Genomic DNA, 20462 nt, shown 5'->3' with positions numbered 1-20462 from the left:
GGGTCGCAAATGGCCCACAAGCCAGATTGTGTTCACACCTGCTGTAAAAGGTCCCGGGGTGTCATTGTGGGTTGCCAGCTTGCGACGTTATCAGCGGTCCCCTGTTTGACTGCCAAGGTCTACGCATCAGCCTTATCTCCTTGGAGCAGATCACGCTGGCGTTTCCTGTCGGAGGTGACGCACAGCCAGGCCCTTCCTGTCGCTCGGGCCGTTTCCTCCTCGAACTTTCGTCTCATCAGGGTGATTGTTTGCCACCGCAGGCGGCGACGGCTTTAGAGGCTTGAGAGTGTGATAATCTAAGTTTGCTCTCAGCCTTTCGACCAAGGATAGGTGGAAAGCTGTTTAAGCATTTATTCCGGATGGCGGACACCCGCAGCGGCTCCTCTTGTTTTATGTTGAGAGGGAAGAAATTTCATCTGTGCTGTATGTTACACATACAGTACATTTGACTTGAAAGTTTATCCAATCCAATCCAAACCCAGTTTAAGATCCATGGGCTGTCATGTTCCGCAAGGTTCAGGACAGAAGCGGACTCTAAAAACCGCAGTCTCAGATAAGTACATTAAAAAAAAACATTTATGTACAGAACAAGGGGCGCGAAACTGACAAAGTACAAACAAAGAGAGAAAGACGCTTGCAAAAAGCAAGGAATACATACAGAATACAAACGAAAATAGCTTTTCGCAAAAGGACAAAATGACGACAAATGCAAACCGACAAGAACTTACCGAAACCAAAATGACAACTTGAAAACGGAGAGCAAAAAAAACAAACAAACAAAACCCGCAAAAAACAAGGAAGGGGAAAAATAGAGACGATCCGGCGCGTCTATATGGCCTAGTCCAGTGGTTCTTAACCTTGTTAGAGGTACCAAACCCAGTTCATAAGCACGTTAACCGAACCTTTCATTAGTGAAAAATAAAAATGTGACTTTTTACAAATTCCAGATATAAAAAAAACACATTTATTAAAAACAGATAAAAGTAAATAATAATAATGGCCTACGTTTTTTTTAAATTGTATGACGTATTATCACGACACTCACACAGTGACTACGAAGCGAACTAAATTTCCCGCAGCACTGATTGGACAAGCAATGTCATGTGAACATCTGTAGCCAGTGATGGCCAAGTGGGCGTGTCATAACTAATTGACATCTGGAGTCGGGTCTGTCTGAACCTCCATGGCAGAGGATTTGTCGAACCCCTGAGACCGATTCAGCGAACCCCTAGGTTCGATCGAACCCAGGTTAAGAAGCACTAGCCTAGTCATTCTACTTGTGCACAAACTTGCCTTAGTCGTTGCGTACTAGCACATCGACCAGAAGTGGGATACCAACAATATGAAATGATTGCTCAAATGGTTATACGGTCAGCCGTTTTGATCAATTATTACACTGACGCCATTAGTAGGTGGCACGGCTCAAATCGTGTTTCTCCTGCAGCGTAGTAGTTTACTCGTAAGGTTCAATCGCGCATTAGTATGCCAAAATTGGCACTCGGAGTGGGAATATGACTTGTTTGATACACTTGTTCTTCTATTACACGGATTTCTCTTCCTCGCAAGGACAAAGACCTCACCACTAGCACATGGAGCCAAGATGGATGTCAAAGAAACAATGCTCAATAGGACAGGCCGACACTCTCTCTGCGTAGTCCTCGCGCGGTGACAGCTGTGAAGCTATTATAATGAAATACAATCACATAACTGCTCCGCTGGTATTCATTCCATCTGGGCAAGCGTTTAATGCAAATATTGTACATGGTATATTGTTCGGCGCTTAACACGTACATTTGTTTTTCTTCATACATGCAGGATGACATGATAGCCATTTTTACGGCCATTGTTGACTCTCTCGCAGATGCATCGTCTCCTCGGATCCAACGGTGGTCACCGTTATGGAAAAGGGAAATGTCGGTAACAGAATCGAGAGTATAAGGACCAAGCCTGAATTGGTTCAAGGAAAAAACAAGGTATGCCTTTGTTCCAGTATTTTGTTTTGTTTTTTGGTTGTTTTTTTTTCCATTTGAAATATTGGAGACAGCCGGGTTTTTATTAGCACTGATACTGGCCAACATCAAGACAATATCCAATGGCAAGGCCGGATTCAAGTGGAATTCTTCCACGAGGAGCACATTAAAGTCTTATTCCTCATCTGAAAGGAATAAATCTTTTCCAATTCGTTTCCAATGAATGTGACGCGTAACTCTTCCATGAGGAACTGTGACCAAAACACATGAAAATGCTGTTTTATGGCAGTCGCTTTTGAAGAAATGCCTTCATCACTTGGAATTATTTATTCCTGGAGGGAGTGACCAGGAAAATGGGACATAGGTTGTTGTTGTTGTTCTTGTTGTTGGATTGGCAGGCGGAGCCCTAAATCTGAAAATGATTACATTGTTTTTAAACTGCAGACTGATACCGAATTGGTACCATTTGCCTGTTGTAACGCTCCCAAAGTGAAAATGACATTTGTGTGCTTTTTCAACTCTAAATCCGCAAATATACACATTGAACGATTCAAAAATGTGTCATGGCAAATCTCGGGCAACTTTGTGATTTATGCCATTATTTTATTGGACTGAAACTCCTAATTTGTGTAACGGGAGCGAATTTTAGCATCGAAGTGGCAAACGGCCACATTACATTTATGCAAATGCTGAATAACGAATAAAATACGTTAACGATATCCCGTTCACAATAAACTCAATAGCTTGTTGGCAGTGAAAAAATAAACCTTTTAAAAACTGTTTACGTATGTACATTCAATTGTTTATGTGCAGACAGTCCACTTACTTATTGAAATGTGGTGACGGCTGAAATAAGACAAGCCTTAATCAGATTGAGGTAAACAAACGACGGTATGTCTTTAGGCTGTAATGTCATTTCAAGAATCTAACTAATTCCATCATGTAAACCCAAAATGAAAGCGAAGAAAATGATCCAATTCCTGTTCGCGTCTTTTCACCTCAAACATAATCAAGAGCAGACTTGACTGCAATTGCGTGCGTCTTTCCATAGAATACTGTAAATATTTCGGATCTTGAGTCCAACTAGGTCACGAAAACAGAGAATTGTGGGTTTGTTTTTTCCCCCTAATTCTCATATGTCTGTCTTATTGTGGATGAAAAGTAGATTAGCTTATTTTTTCTTTTTACAAGGCTCAATAATTGTAAATGTGGCCCTTTTCACAGGGCATCGGTTCTAATATGTGGTCATCATAAATAGTGGAGCCCCACTTGTTTACAAGTACCTGCGGCCGAAAGCGCTTGCTTTATGAGGGCGATGACTAAAGGTCAACGATAACAAGCGAGAATTTAAAAGGCGAGGGATTTGCTGGCAAATTCCTTTCTGTCACTCCACATAAATCGCTACGGCCCGTGAATTAGACGCTGGTCACAACGGGGGGGCCTCCCAGCCGAGCTGCTCCCCCAGAAGGCTGGCGAGTAAAAAAGGAAGTCTGGCGAAGTGACAACCAAGACTACAGAAACAGTGAAAAGATGGATTGTTTATTGCGCTTGGATGACATCATCGTTATTGGATAATAATTCTGTAATTCCTTGTCAGGGTTTGGGTGAATTGTGTTTAATTTCACTTGGAACCTTTTAGCAGTGCGCTCAGAAGAAATGGCATGATTCTGCAACAATATGATTATTATTGTGCTTGGATTGGACTCAAAGCTTTTTTTCCCTAATATTTTAGAATGGAATCTGTGGACATTCATCAAGCTTAAGGTCCATGTACTAGTATACTCTTTGACCTCACAGCATACTTACCCGACAACAATCGCACTCATGCTGCCGTTCCTCACTGTATTTTATTTGATTTACTATGTCCACACACTAATGGGACAACGTTGGCATACTACATAGTACTGTAGTGCAACAACATCCTGACTAGTAGGGTTCAGCAGGCTACTAGTACACGAAATGTTTAGTTAACACCTGCACACTACTAGTAGTGCAAGCGAAGCTAAACTGATAAGACATGATAATCTCATCAATTGCAAGCAGATGTCAACACGTGCACAGTTTTGCCACAGTAGTAACATGTTATTGTCCTACTTGTATGCCAATGTTGTTCAACTGATGAGGACAAAGAGCATACTAGTACATGGACCTGAAGGTGGATAGCAAGGATACTTAAATGCTCAGAGGTGGCTCGTCATGTGTTGCCTAATTCTAGGCCCAAATTGTCTCTTTTAGCAGTACAACCGGTAACTGCTGAGTTTTAATTGCATGCAAATAGGCCACAAATGTTATTGGGGAAAAATATTCGTAAGTCGTTATGCTATGCTCGTGACAAGGATGCATGAGTTGAATGACCATATCTCTTTTTTTTTTTGTTCCACTGCTGTTTTGCAGTACTGAATGACATTTTGGCAAACTATTAGAAAAATTACTTGTGACTAATCAGGCAAAAACTCAAATTCAGCGTAGTTATGGATTTTGCTCAATATTTAATTTGGCACTTGGAATCACATGAGGTAGTTGCAGGTCTGAAGATTGTAAAAAAGAAAAAAAAGGTTCATTCATGCTGCGCTGACCACTCTCTTTGTTAATCGCGATTCACTGCTTTGAGGCTTCCCCCCCCCCCCCCCCCCTTTTACAATAATTACCTTGCTGTTCCCATTCAGACTCGAAGCACCCTGGTGATTGGAGAAGCCAGTGTGTCGGGAAATTACTCCTGTTTGGCCCAGAATGAATACGGCAAAAGCATCATGAGCATCCCTTTCTTTGTTAGTGGTAAGTGGTCGGTAACCCCCATACGTCTTCATTTCATAATCACGCAAAATAATACGGGATGGATACCACATGATTTTCTCGTACAATATTCTTGAGAGGTAATTATAATAACCTGGAATGAGCATGTTGAGCGTACATCGTGCAATAAAGACACCAGAGGGGGGCATTAATTGAAACCACGTTCCCTTGCAGCTCAGCGGCTTCGGGGTGTAAGCGAGGCAAATCCATCCCGAGCCATATGGAGCGCCATAATGGCACACGTTAAAAAGAAAACAAAACCAAAAAAAAAAAGGAGCTATGAATAACTGCATTCTTTCCAATGCTAGCAGGTCATTGTTTCTCCCTCCCCTCCCCTTTTATCTGCCAGGCCTCCACTATGAGAATTTGCATTTTATGTGCATCTGAACATTTCCAAATGTTCCCACATTAAATAATCAATTTCAGAACTGCCAGAACAATGTAAACTCAAATTGCTGACAGGCGGTGGGGTCACAATTTAAATTTTAAGGAAAATGGCTCAAACCTCACAAATTACTGGACTCCAGCATGGTAGAATTCCCAAGAGGAATCTGACTCTGGTCCAGAGGTGAGGAAGATGAGAGATGGTGGAATGCCGCTTTAAAAAAAAAAAAAAAAAAACGAGGACAGAATTGTAACAACAGCTGTCTTCGGTTACGGAACACAGAATGCTTCCCAGCGATGTGAATAAACAAGCACAGTCTGGTCCCCTTGGGGCCCACGTTGAGCTTCCCTGCAATTGGCTGGCTGCTGTGGCACCATCAGCGACGCCGTCGTGCACCAACGTGCTTCCAATTATCGGTGATGAAACAGGAAATAACTCACATTGGACATTCCTGTCCCTGCTCTCTGTCTTCAACACTGGCCGGGACAAGAATTTGGTACCTGGGCCTTCAGGGGGGGACCTTATCCACCTCCTTTTAACACCGCTATCACTTCAGAATTATTAAAAGAAAGCAACACAGTGTGCAACTGTGCCATGCACATCTGGAGCAGTTCACGGTCATTATGTATCTAATATCGTGACTAAAATCTAAACGCCTGTCACTCAGCAGAGATGCTGATTATTAAATGTATGAATGTGGGCAGATCACAATAGAAGTGTTTTCCCGGTTGAACTTGGCTGTGAAAGGTTTTGCTCAGACCAAACTTTTCATAGGACAGAAAAATGATGACATATCAAAGGTCAGCGCTCTCTTACCAAGATGTTCAACCAAACCAGATAATATCAAAATCCCACGAAGCTCAATCCTAACATACAGTACAATGCTAACAAATGAAAAATTAGCAACCCTCCAAAAAAATGCGAACAGAAATTAGCATTGAGGTTACTTTATAATTACAAACCTTCAAACAACATCTCCTTTGACACACACAGAGCAGTAACAGGTACAAGAACAATAGTGGCAGGGATGTACTGTATCCTCTCTGTGGGAACAATGACTATTACTGCAGCTTAGTTGGGGTCCTTCTCTGCCTCTTCTTGTTCTTAATTAAGTGTCTTCCAGTCGCCGTGGTACTCCAAAAGATGATACTTTAATGCAAAAATAGCTGGGGTTCATTGTATAGTTTAGATTCTGTGAGCCAGTACTAGTTTTATGAAGACCCTGGGCTGATTAGATTGACATTGCAACAAAATCTGGCTTCCATATACACATTCTGGAAGTAGTCCAGCCAAGAGAAACGCTACCAAATGAGGTGACATCATCCCTCCTTGTCCCACCAGATCACTCCGAGCCCATTTCCATCCAGCCTCAGTCAGTCGTGGAGAAGGACGACATCACCTTGAGCTGCCGGGCCTCACGTTATCTCTACACAGACCTGCAATGGCTGGATTCCCGGAATCGAACCGTCACCTCAAATGTGTCCCGTCTCCAGCTTGACCGCTACTCAATTGCCATCTTGCTCCATTTGCGAAATGTTAGCAAAAACAGCACTGCCGGTTATAAGTGTCGAGCTTCGAAGCTGCAAAATAAGCTTGAAATCAAGTCGGCGGCTTTGAATGTGACTGGTACGTACGTACGCCTTTGCCCATTCTTTTGATATCCTACTGTGTGTCCGAAACTGGTAGACATTTTATCCTTACCTGTTTCTGCGCATTAGTCGAATAATTAGAATGAAGTAGTCAAACAATTGTGTCTTATTAGAGAGGTTTTGTCCTCTATCGCCTTCTCTGACTGTATGACATTTCTATGCACTAGTAGAATGATAAGGGCACAGTATTGGAATAACTAGCTGCACTCATCAGATGCCCGTTTTACGAGTGGCTATTTTTTTTTACTATTGATTTTCATTAAGATATGACATTTTTATGCCCTAGGATAATAGTATTTAAAAAAAAAACCTTTCTTACAATTAACTGTTTTCCACTGTATGACATTTCTGTGTACTGGTAGAATGACTAGTGTGCACAACTAAAGATGAACAACTAGTCACTTGTGACTAGTGAGCATCTGCATGGTACTCGATCTACTTGTGTCCTTAAATAGAATTTTACATTATTAGATAATCCTTTCATGATCCATTCATCCATCCATCCATCCATTTTCCGATCCGCTTATCCTCACGTGGGTCACGGGGGATGCTGAAGCCTATCCCAGCCGTCTTTGGGCTGTAGGCGTAGGAGACCCTGAACCGGTTGCCAGCCAATCGCAGAAATTTGAAACTTTTATGATCCCCAGAGAAAACCTTAAATAAAATAATAATAATAATAATGTCAATAGTCTTACTAGTAGCATGCAATTGTCAACTAGTGCGCTGTATTTCTGCACTTGTAATATGTAGTTCTTCTACCAGTGCCCCCAAGTCATTATACTAGTAAAACATCGTCGTTATACGAGTGCACGAAATTGTCTTACTGCTTGGTGTGGCCAAAGAGTGTAAAGTACATGGACAATTCAACATACTAGTAGGTACTGTTAAGCTGTCATAAAAATGCTCAATGCCAGTAGTCCAAATTTACTTCAGTGGTCATAGTACAGTACAGGAGTCCTGTAATTCAAAGTGTGTTTTTGTGTCATCCAGTGAGAAAGCAGCCCTGGCTGAGTCAAAATCTCACTGATCGGGACGTGAACAGCAGCAGCACACTGATGCTGGCCTGCCTGGCTCAGGGGGTTCCTCACCCCAACATCACATGGTACAAAAACAGCGTTCAGCTGGAGGAAGGCCCAGGTAAATGATATCATCCTTTATTGTTATTTCTTTTTTTATGTCATTCAAATAGCGTTGTAGGAACGGTTGATGTGACAGTTATTTTATTGGCATGGGAAAGTTACGATTGAGCCGTATGAATTCTGCCTAGCAACAAGTGACCACATGTGATAACCAACCAATCACACTTGATACAATGAAATATGGTGTATGAAATCATAGAAGTTCAAGCTACCATTTTAACCACTGAACAGGACGTCACCACTGACAAGTGTGTTTGCAATTTGGGGGACACACATTTTCACAAGCTCAAGCACCTAATGAATAGGGCTCAGCATCTTTTATTTCAATCAGCAGTTCTGCTAAAACCCACGTTTCCTACCCCGCCATTTGCAGGAATCACCCTGAGGAAGGACGGCACACTGATCATCGAGAGGGTGAAGAAGGACGACGAGGGTCTCTACGAGTGCGTGGCCAGCAACAGCGAGGGTGTCATCAGGACCAGCGCTTTGGTCAATGTGCTCGGTAAGATTTTGTGCAGTCAATGAGATCAAAACGCCACCCTATATGTTTGGTCAGCACAACCGCAACACAGCTCCAAAGAGTTTCCCTTGACGTAAGGTAAAAGTAGCAAAAGTACTCAAATGTTGTACCTCAGTACAAGGACAGACACGTTGGTAAAACAAAACTCTGGTAAGAGTAGAAGCAATGTAAAGTAATTCCTTTACAGAACGTAAGTCCAAGTAAAAACAATTTCATTCTGAATGGGTTTAAGTACAAATGTAAAAAAAAAAAAGTTTACTGTCCACTATATCCTGTTTTTGATAATTTAGCAAAACCAAAAACCATCTCTACACAAAACATTTGTCCTCTTTTACTTATTTTAAGGGACAATTTACTTTGTACAGCACCATTCATACCCAACAAATTTCCAAACTAATTTATATGGACAAATAATTTCAAAACAAGATCAAATTAAAAGATGAAAATCAAGATGAATCCCAAAATAAAAGTAGGATAAATTAAATCAAAACCACAAAATTAAAGATTGCGATTACAAAGTTCTTTTATTCATTAAAAAAAAAGCCACAGTGAACATGAAAGACTGATTTAAATCTCGCCTTGATTTACAGTAACATGCTACTACTGAGAAGTAGAAAAAAAAGCTAGCAATGAGCTTTTATGCTATCAAAATATGTCCCCCAATGGTTCGCGACTGTGGTGAACCGACAAACCAAAAAATGATTTGATATATTAAGAAACGGAAAGAATACTTGTTTGTGTTTTTGCAGATTACATGGAAAACTTTAGGCTGGCAAGAAACAAAACAACATGAAGCATTAGCATCGAGCCAAAAGGGGTCAAGTGAGCAGAATGTGCAGTGTGTTTATATGAATCGTAGTGGAATAAAAGTAAAAAGATACATATAAACTATACCTCTGAACTAATCAAACAATTAAACTGTGTGGTCATATTTGTACTTGGTTACTTCCAAACACTATGGCGATGTGAATTCTCTTGAGGTTTCTGATCAAGGCTGTGGCTGAGGGTTGTTACAATCAGGACGTGACCTGTGGAAATTGTTTAGAGGTCCACTAATGACGGCACGGAGAATTTGACAGCTCAACGGCTTGCAAGGACACTTGTAATTGTTTTTTTGGAAGAAGAATGAGAAGAAGGCGGCCTTCAGCTAGTTTCACAAATATCCACGTGATGTTTACAGTATCTGATGTGCGGCTTTAATTGCCAAGTGTCGTGCGTTTGAAGCTTTTGTTTGACTCTTTGTTAAACACACAATCGCACTGACGAGTTCAGCTACTGACAAGAGTGGGTTAGCTCAATTTTTCATATTGCAGGAAAGTGATTTCAAGATTTATGGCTCAAATAAAGTCCGGGAGGGTAACATCCCAGTGATTTATATGATAATGATTACACCGTCTGGATCCTGGTTTTATAGAAAGTGTGGTTTTCCTCAGATCAAGAATAGTTCAATTGATTTTGATGAAAATTAATGACATTTTTGCATGACTGGATACGGTCATCGTCTTCACTTTGATAGGTTGGATCACAGTCAGTATCCGTGAGGTTGACCAAAAGAAAAGAAATAAACAGGGTTATGGAAAAAAAAAAAGGTTGAATGCAAAAGATGATGAATACTATCATATGGCACCCAACCTTTGCTGGTATGTTGACCCACTGTTGCACAGATGAATCATCGTGAACCTTTTCCAAAATCACAAATATGAAGTTAGCCCATTCAAGTTGTCTGTGGCTGAGTTGTTGTTTCACTCTCTCTACAGGGGAAGAAGGGAAGCCAAATGTGGAAGTTATAATTCTGGTGTGCACTGGAGCCGCCGCCACCTTCCTCTGGCTCATGCTCATCCTCTTCATCCGCAAGCTGAGGAAGGTAAGACCCCGCAGAGAATTTTTCCTGCAAAGAACACTCTGTGAAATGTACGTTTGGTGGTGTGATTTTTCTCATTGTGGCTTTCTGAGCACTCCCAGTACCATAATAATGATCACCATTAATGTTTCCGATTGGAAACATTTTTCACAAATTTGGCTTACACTTTAACTGCTTTGAGGATGACACCCAGCTCTGCCTCTCCAGCAAACCCGACGCTTCTCTCCCACCCTCATCCCTCTCTCACTGTCTCTCAGAAATCAAATCTTGGTTCACCCATAATTTCCTCAAGTTAAACACCAATAAAACAGAACTCCTACTCGTCGGTACCAAATCTACTCTGAACAAAGCCGACAGTTTTTCCCTCAAAATTGATAATGCCACTAAATCTCCTTCCCCCCAGGTGAAGAGTCTGGGTGTCATCCTTGACAGTTCACTATCCTTTCACTCCCACATAAATAACATTACCCGGTCCGCTCATTGTCATCTTCGCAATATAAACCGCCTCCGTCCCTCACTCACTCCTCACACCACTGCTATCCTTGTTCACAGTCTCGTCACTTCCCGTATCGACTACCGTAACTCACTTCTCTTCGGTGTCCATCAAAAATTCCTCCATAAACTTCAACTTGTTCAGAATTCAGCAGCCCGGATCATCACGAGAACCCCCTCCTTCCATCATATCACCCCCATCCTCCGACAGCTCCACTGGCTTCCTGTCAAATTTAAAATCAACTTCAAATTACTTCTCTATACATTCAAAGCCATCCATAATCTATCCATAATCATAATCCATTCCCTCTTGCTCATTCAGGTCCTCATCCTCCCTCCACCTTTTTCTACCCTCTGCCCGTCTCAATACAATGGGGTGCAGAGCCTTCAGTCGCTCTGCCCCCAAACTCACTTCCTCCCAACATTCGTAATATTGACTCTCTTTCCATATTCAAAACCCAGCTCAAAACCCACCTTAAATCTTTATTTCTTTGTTTATTATTTTATCCGTGGTTTTATTATTGCTCTTGGTTGTAAAGTGTCCTTGAGTGTTGTGAAAGGCGCTTGCAAATGTAATGTATTATTATTATTATTATTATTAAAATAGGGAAGCGTTATAGTTCAGTCGGACATGGGGCCTACGACCTCACTCTCAGTGGGTCATTGATTAATGTTCCCCAAAAATAAATGTTTATTTTTTTTAATGTTTTGGTGCTGAATTGTGAATATGCAAGGTTAGACTTTAAGATTTGATTTAATAACACCTTTCACCACAAGATGGCAGTAAGGAAGTCTAATACCTGTACTTTTTTGCAAATTTGGAATGTTATGCAGGACAAACTATAAAAAAATTAATGTTAAAATTTTGAGTGACTGGATTTTTGTGGAAAGATGGACAAAATGACCTCTTCCACCTAATATTGGTTTCCTGTTTAACAGTTTTGTGCCATCTTTCATTGGTAATGTTAATGTAAGAGAGCCCATTCAACTGGGGGGAGCACAGTACGGTATGCGTTTCTTTTGTTGTTTGCTTCAAACACTGTTGTTTGGTTAGGATAGTGGCTCTTTCATACATGCATTTAGACATGTTTTAGAAAACTTTAACATATAAGGAGCATGTATTTTGCATGGATGCACATATTTTGTCCATATTTAAGATGCTATTTTCGTTGCACATCTAATTAGCAAGTGCATGGTTCTATGTGGCCCAACCTAGTAGAATTAATGAAAAACTGAGGCCCCCTGCAGCATTTAATTAGCACCATCCCTGGTCTAAGTGCTCCTGAAAATAATTTGATTGCAATTCTAACCACGCAATCAACAAAGGTTGTGAAACATTCCTGTTTGCGCTCGTTTTCTGACCAGAACTTTACATGGTTGTACATCCTTCCCCACCCAGCAACAGCCCGCGCACTACAAAATGGGGCCGTCCATCATCATTGACCCCGATGAGTGTCCTCTGGACGAGCAGAATGATCTCCTCCAGTACGACAGCAGCAAATGGGAGTTTCCCCGCGATCGCCTCAGATTAGGTGGGCACTGTGCAAACATAGGCGGGTAGACCTAGGCCCTTTTTTTTCCACATCTTACCTTTGATGTCATCCAACATTAACCGCTAACCCTTCTCATTTTGCCAGGCAAAACTCTGGGCCACGGCGCGTTTGGAAAAGTGGTGGAGGCCTCTGCCTTCGGGATTGACAAACTCTCCACCTGCAAGACCGTTGCAGTCAAGATGCTGAAAGGTTCGGACATTTTTGTTCATTTGTCTTAATGTGAGGTCACGCTTGGGCAAATAAAACTGTCCGCAGGAATTCTTGCTCATATAAACCCCTAAGCCCCCGAAGGCCCCTCAGGTTCAATTTAGGGGTAACACCGACATGAACTGGCTTGCATTAACCTCACACGGTGGACCGTTATGGGAAGCGGATGATCAAATCCATCACTCGGGATGGATTACGGCCGCACGTGACGGACACGCGATTTTAAGTACAAAGCCAAGAGGCGGTTAGAAGTATAAGCAAAGACCTCCATCCATGAGGATATTTTAGGCAAAGGTTCTCAAACTGGCATCAGCCAGCTGGCGGTTTGGGGTCTGAAAAAATGATTTGCAATCAATTATTATGTCCAATCATTTGAAAACATGCATTCGTGGAAACTATTTCACCTGTGATCGTTTGCTGGGTCCCCAATAAGTTTGAGAAGCCCTTATTTATTCAGACTACATTGGGACGTAGCCCAACCACAAAGACATAAAAATGATTACTCACGTATGATCGCTGCACATCTTGTTGAAATTTGAGATTGTACGAGGGACAATTGTCTGTCTGTAGTCTATAAAATGAAGTCAAATTTATACGCACCATTTGGAAAATATCCACCCCATTAATCCTCATTATTGTGAGAGGACACGCATATAACGCATCAGTGCAGATAAGAAAAATGAATAAATGGGGAACGCATGTCAAATGTAGCGGCTGTTGTCAAATTAATCACGATGCCAAATAAGGACGGCTCGCGCTGGCTTTTTATCCGACTCGTAGGTCAACTTTAATGAAAACCAGGCAGATTGATTTGGTTTCGTGTATGAGCGGAGACTTTGGCGGCTCATACATTTCTGCGAGGGCCAAGCAACATAAAACTCCACAAAGTCGAAATCCTCGCTAAATCAAGCTTATCCGCCTTTTCACATTATGTTTAATGAATGTACCATATTAAATTCCAAACTTAGACATGATGACTTCACTACTATACATCTGGAACATCCTGAAAGACATTTGAGTAGTTATCCTTCGTATCCACTAGCTTAAGGTCCATGTATAGCAGTAGTGTGCTCTCCGTCCTCACCAGTAAGACAATTCGCTACACTTGTCGAACAACTGACGGATAAGTCAGGTTTTTTTTGTGTCACTTTTGGCCTACGAGTACACAATTCATTCATAGTAGTAAACTACATCGGTGGACTAGTACCGAGGCCTAACTCGTAGGCATGCGCCAGTCGTGAGCAAGATTATGATTGTTACCTTAAAATAAATAAACAAATACAACTAAAGCAAAAACATTTTTAGTGAGGCGCCCGTTGCGAACTGTTGATCACAGCTGCGGATTTGGAACCGAGAGTCACCTCTTGGAATTGAAGCGGATCTCAAATTGACAGAAGTGAACTGATTTCTTTTAACGTCAGTGGATGCTACAGCTTCCCGTTTACTTTCACATTTAGCTTGGAGCCGACGTGTGGGACGTCGTGCGCGTTTTGAGCATGACGTCTCTGATCCACTGGTCAAAGGAGACGTTGATTCTCTCCTCTTTCATCAAAAACGGCTTTGAACAACAAGCTGTATGCATAAGAGTTTTTCCGACTGTATGTCTGTCCATGATTTATGTGTTGGGTAATATTTTGTGAGTTTATGTTAACAGTTCAGTCAAGAGCTTTGTTACGGCTGTTGTGGAAAAAGTTATTATCAAGAAAGATGTCTTGTATTGTATTGGATTGTCGCTAGTTGTACGAGTGGGAAGCCTTCGTCGGCAAGAACAGCTGGCTTGAGAAATGCAACGCATTTACTGCAAAGATTTAATTGCATAGCAGTCGGCCAAATGGGCCACTGCTGAACTGTCTTACTCCGTGTGGACAAAGAGTCCATTCGTGCATAGATTTTGAAATGCATAAAATATATGGAACAAATGCCCATCTGCTCTTTTCCTAATAGATCTGACTGATTCACATTTTTTACTCTGAACTTGCAGCTAATAACAGAATGATGAGGTCTTTTCGATCTGTTCCATATTACGACTTGAAAGCATGCACTATGGAACGCAAATATTGGATTGAGCACAAGAGAATTGTTTTGCGATACGCTCACCCTGCTGGGCGTGCCTTTCCCAACAGGCGGCGCCACATCTAACGAGCGCAAAGCCCTGATGTCGGAGCTCAAGATCCTGATTCACATTGGCCACCACCTCAACGTGGTCAACCTGCTGGGCGCTTGCACCAAGCCTGGAGGTGAGCTTCAGTTGCCACTCTAATACCCCGTGTTGGCCACTCCAAATGGCCAAATTTATGATATTCCCTCAAAAGTACTCACAGCTATTAATGTCTAAACCGCTGGCAACAAAAGTGAGTACACCCCCAAGTGAAAATGCAGAACAGTTAGATAGGTTCCAGCTCCTAATGGCAATCAGCGATAGAGAAATGGACGTTCAAACAAACCATGATTTCAAAATCTTTGAAAAGTCATCGAGCTCATTGCTAACATATAAGGGGAAACACCATAGACAGGCTAAGGGACATTAGCATAGATGTTGGACGGTTGGTTCATGATACATCTTGTCCAAACAGGGCCCTTGATGATGATTGTGGAGTTCTGCAAATACGGCAATTTATCCAACTACCTAAGAGGCAAGCGAGACGACTTTGTGGTTTACAAGGTGAGTTTGTAGCTTTTTTCATTTAGACTTTTTCGGAGCTTGGGCGGCCACGTCACCCTTCAGCACGGCGTGCCTTTTGTGTTTAGGACCGGGACGGCAAGGTGATGTCGGGTACGGCGTGCGAACTGAGCGAGTTGATGAAACGCCGCCTAGAGAGCGTGGCCAGCACGGGAAGCTCGGCCAGCTCCGGTTTCATCGAAGATAAGAGTTACTGCGACTCAGAAGAAGAGGAAGAAGGTAAAAGCTCTGCATTCCTTGCGGCCCATTCAGCCATCCGCTCTTCCGTTTCTGTTTGCTCCTCCCATGGAGCCACCACTCCCACCTCCACCTTCCTGCTGCTGCTTAATACTATAAGAAGCACTGAGCTGCCAATTCCTTCCTGCGGTCTGTGCAGTGTTGCAGTCTCAATTTAATCGTATCTTTTGGCTCGCCCTGACAAAATGTCACCATATCTCACTATGTGCCTGTTGTTCCTTCACCAACTGTGAAGGAGTGCGATATTGAGGTTTCATTCGACCACAGGAAAGAAGACAGAATTTTGGTCAGACTTCAAATTTGTCCTCACGGGGCCAGAGGTTTGGCCCTCCATGATGTCCGTGTTTTTATACCCTCTGATTGGTTGATCCGAGCAAAACTTGTTCCAGCTAACTTCAGCTAGCAAAACACGTCTGTAGCAGTTCTATTTGCCCCTTCTGCGTAGCCCCTCTGACCCCAACTGCTCCTTCCTCCCACTCCGCTGTTCTGCCCCTCCCACCGAGGCGCAAACACCCCCTCCCCCCACTCCTCAGATTGTTTTGCAGTCTCCGTCCGATGGGAAGTTTCCTCCTCCTGTTCGGCGGTACAATCAGTCCAGCAGGCGGCCGCCGTCACCCCACTGGGTCTGGAGGCGGTTCTGTTTCCTACACTGACCCTCTCTCTTTCTCTCTCGGCCCCCTACGTCAGACGTGTTGTTCCGGAGGTGTTATTTTGGTTTGATTAGTTGTTTACTCAGGTGGGGATTCTTTTGAGTGCCTCTCCAGACCGCCGACCTGCACCCTCCAACCCCGAGCGCACATTTCACCTGACCCATTGTGATTTATTCTTCCCTCTTATAAATGATGTCCTAAAGGAGACAAACAGTGACTTAAAAGCCAACCCCCCCGCCCCCACTTACACATGAAGGCATGGACACTATGGATGGGAATTGAAATTTCGCTTTGATTGCTTGCCTGATGATTCCGCTTATCAATTCCCCTTAGCATTCGAGTTGATAAAAACAACCAACATGAACAGTTACTTGTATTTAACTTTATGTAACGGTTATGCCTAATCTGGACATCTTATAAAAGTCAATGCGGCTTTGCTTACCTTTTGGCTTCAACATGATAGAAGGGGCATCAGGAGCATGAGGGCGTTTTCGCAAGATTGTTTTAGACAGCGTACGTGTTTGAAAGTGCTATTTGTTTGTGTGTGTGCAGATAGATAGATAGATAGATAGATAGATAGATAGATAGATAGATAGATAGATAGATAGATAGATAGACAGATAGACAGATAGACAGATAGACAGATAGACAGATAGATAGATAGATCTCTTTACACCACCTGTGCCACAACTTAGACCTGCTTTTAACTAGTCTAAACTTGAATCTACTTTCTGTCACAAAATGCACTTGGTTCAGATGGTGTAGTGCAATGTCTCCAAGACTTCCTTGTTGAATGAAAAATGTCTTTCACTGAATGTCTTTCTTCTCCAACAACTTGTTTTGCAGAATCTGAGGATTTATACAAGCGAGTTTTGACTTTGGAAGACTTGATTTGCTACAGCTTCCAAGTCGCAAAGGGCATGGAGTTTCTGGCCTCTCGCAAGGTATTCAAAATCGTTTTTGTGTCATGTGTTGCGCAAATGCTTACAGCCTAATTACTTCAAATGAAAAATGATTGTCCATTTTAATGCGTAGGTCATGTGGTTTTGATCCACGTTTGATTGATTAAAATGAAACTTTTTTTTTCTTCATCGTATTTTCAACACCTGTTTATTGTAGTCAGGCAGTCATTCATTCTTCCAAGTTGAGTGGCTGGGACTGATTTAGAATTGCAGCCATTGTTGTAAATAAATCTCGTAGAGACCATTTTTAGCCTGGATGTGGAAGACATCATGTCCTTTTGTACAATCACTGACGGCTTAACCATGTGTTGCTTTTCAAGCTGATCTGAATTACAGCAGGCAGCGAACCGTTGTCGAGTTGCCTCCAATCACAACTTGCTTTCCTTTTGTGTGCCACTTAGTGCATCCATCGGGATTTGGCCGCTCGAAATATCCTTCTCTCCGAGAATAACGTGGTGAAGATTTGCGACTTTGGGCTGGCCAGAGATATCTACAAGGACCCCGACTATGTGCGCAAAGGAGATGTGAGTCTGTGGCGGGTTGTGCATTTGGTACCTTCGTCTTGCTCCTATTTGGATCACCGCTGTCAATTACTTTTAAAAAAAAATACATTAAAATGCAATATAATAACTACTCAGTGAATGATTTGGAATCTTATTTTTCCATTTTTCTAGGCCCGGTTGCCCCTTAAGTGGATGGCTCCCGAGGCCATTTTTGACAAGATCTACACCACTCAGAGTGATGTGTGGTCCTTCGGTGTTCTCATGTGGGAGATCTTCTCATTGGGTAGGTACCGTGACCACATCAGATCATTTTTAATTATAGAAAATCTTTTTTGATTATTTTCAAAATTTGGGTGGTTAAAGTAAGACACTTCATTGAAGTAATATGCACAAAAAAACAAAAAAAGAAATCAATACTAAAAAAGAAATCATGTTTCACAAGTAACTAAATTTCCAAAAATCCTGAACTCAAACCCACACTGACAGTGATCTTTCCAACCCCCGGCCCCCCAAAATGTCATAATACCACATCTCATGTTGATCATCTGGTGCTGTTTTCAGTCAGCATTTATCTAATAACATGCCAAAAACAAATTTAAAACACTGAAGAGGATCAAATATTTGAACGTGGGCAGATCACTACGGATGTGTTTTGACAGTTGAAGTTAATTTAATCATGTTTTGCTCTGACCAACGTCCATTTATGAATGGAATACGATAACATCCACCGCAGATATCAGCTGAGCACAGGATTTGTCTGCGCATCGATCAAATCCACCAAAAGCTCATTATACCACCTGCACCACAACTTAGACCTGCTTTTACCTCGTCTAAAGTCGAGCCTACTTTTATTAACAAAATGCACTGGGTCCAGAGGTGTTGTGCAATCCGCCAAATTCCCCAAACACAGTGAACAGGAAATGCCGCAGCATAAATATGAAGATCTGCCCATTTTTACGCCTACAGCCCAGCCCATAAGAGGCTGAAATTTGATTAGGCAAAGAAATCGAACATTCACATTCATCATTCTGAAACAGGGCAGCCAAGAGAGATGCTAAAAATTAAATACAATAGACTGAATAGAAGAACATCATTTCATGGAACAAATATTAGAATTGAGGGTTTGAAATGTAGGTCGGCGCTTCTGATTGTGGCCACCACTGCTTCAGTGTGTAAACTAGCCAAATGGTGTTGCCGGGCAACCGTGTCTGTCACGATGGAAATGCAAAGTTGTATCAGCCCCGCTGTTTAAACCACGGCGAGGGCTTTGGGCGACGCTTTTGCGGCTCGAGTGATCATTTCTAGAGGTGGACTCATGATGAAACGTTTTGAATCGAAAACGTGTGACCAATTGTCTTCAAAACGTAAAGCTGCAAAAAAGTAGGGCAAGCTTTAGTTCTGATTTGTGGTGCAATCATATGTGCAGAAATATTTTACAAATAAATCTCATTGTGTGTTCATGTCTTCATAAGGACATTTCTAAGTGACCACCACACTTTTGAATGGCAGCCCTTTTTTGTGCATATTTCATCTTTTGTCTCGCGATTTGTTGAAATGGAGACTGACTTTTGATGGCTTCGAGTTGTCTACAATAAGTTACACATTGTCTCAGAGGATTGACCTGGAAATGTTCCAAAAACCTGGCAAATATGCAACTGAAAATCTTTCACGCCCCCCCTCCCCCACATCGAGCTGAGCTTGAACATTTTAGTTCCAGCCTTAACATTTTGCAAGCAAATAAACTGCCTATGCTGCTTTTGATTGATGACACTCTGAAGTCAAACTCAGGAGTGAGATTGGTGTATTTTACATTTATTGACCCGCTGTAACTACTAGAAAAGGTTTTGTGAGGGGTGGATGGCAATAACTTCACTTTATTGCCACATCAAATCTTATTAGCAGAATTCTCGCTGTGTTTCCAGCATCCGTCATCTTGTCACTCGAAAAAAGAAAACGCCCCTCGACCATTCATTCCATATCATACGAGTGCTCCGAACTGTCCATGTAGTCGTATTATTCTCATTGTCCTCACTCGTACTATGACTCGTTACTAGTTTTTCAGTTGATGACATTTCTGCAGGCTAGTTGAGCAACTTGGGCAAACTCATAGAAGACAACTACAGGTCAGAAGCAATGCAAAATTGCACGAGTTGACAATGGCATGGTACTAATTCTATTTGTGAAGCACTATAGGTGTTAACTCGTAGAATTTTTATAAGATCGATAATGATACTCTACACACACAAGGGCGGCCCAGTGGTTAGCGCGATTACCTCATAGTGCAGAGGTACCGGATTCCATTCCAGCTCCGGCCTCCCTGTGTGGAGTTTGCATGTTCTCCCCGGGCCTGCGTGGGTTTTCTCCGGGTACTCCGGTTTCCTCCCACTTTCTAAAAACAGGCGTGGCAGGTCAATGAAACGCTCTAAATTGTCCCTCGGTGCGAGTGTGAGCGTGGATGGTTGTTTGTCTCCGTGTGCCCTGCGATTGGCTGGCAACCGGTTCAGGGTGTCCCCTGCCTCGTGCCCGAAGACTGCTGGGATAGGCTCCAGCATGCCCTGCGACCCTTGTGAGGATAAAGCGGTTTTGAAGATGGATGGATAGTGGCACACAGTTGTCAATTGGTGCATACAGTGATCCCTCGCTACTTCGTGGTTCGTTTATCCTTGGGTTCAGTGCATCGCGGATTTTTTCAAACATATAAAAAATATATATATATATATATTTTTTTTAAATATACATGTACATTAACTATAGTAAGTACAGTACTGTATATGTTGCTCTATGTGACTCGCTGTTGTTTTGCAGATTCTCGCGGACCGTTAAAAATTAAAGAATTACCCGTTTATGTTAATTGGACGCTA

The 20462-nt window shown here is 42.2% G+C and overlaps 1 protein-coding gene across 1 annotated transcript in view; it reads left to right on the top strand.

The window, feature by feature from the left end:
• Positions 1–20462, top strand: part of kdrl (kinase insert domain receptor like) — a 53745-nt gene that overhangs the window by 22025 nt on the left and 11258 nt on the right. The window contains exons 11-24 of the mRNA XM_052075106.1: positions 1862–1973; positions 4637–4745; positions 6490–6774; positions 7788–7934; positions 8310–8438; positions 10214–10320; positions 12209–12341; positions 12447–12551; positions 14693–14806; positions 15143–15231; positions 15318–15468; positions 16983–17080; positions 17500–17622; positions 17773–17884. Of these exons, the coding sequence (XP_051931066.1) occupies positions 1862–1973; positions 4637–4745; positions 6490–6774; positions 7788–7934; positions 8310–8438; positions 10214–10320; positions 12209–12341; positions 12447–12551; positions 14693–14806; positions 15143–15231; positions 15318–15468; positions 16983–17080; positions 17500–17622; positions 17773–17884 (1814 nt within the window). The remainder of the gene's footprint in view (positions 1–1861; positions 1974–4636; positions 4746–6489; positions 6775–7787; positions 7935–8309; positions 8439–10213; positions 10321–12208; positions 12342–12446; positions 12552–14692; positions 14807–15142; positions 15232–15317; positions 15469–16982; positions 17081–17499; positions 17623–17772; positions 17885–20462) is intronic.

Source organism: Hippocampus zosterae, chromosome 1 (genome assembly GCF_025434085.1).
Source record: "Hippocampus zosterae strain Florida chromosome 1, ASM2543408v3, whole genome shotgun sequence".
Taxonomy (NCBI): domain Eukaryota; kingdom Metazoa; phylum Chordata; class Actinopteri; order Syngnathiformes; family Syngnathidae; genus Hippocampus; species Hippocampus zosterae.
This window is presented reverse-complemented; position numbering and strand designations above follow the sequence as displayed.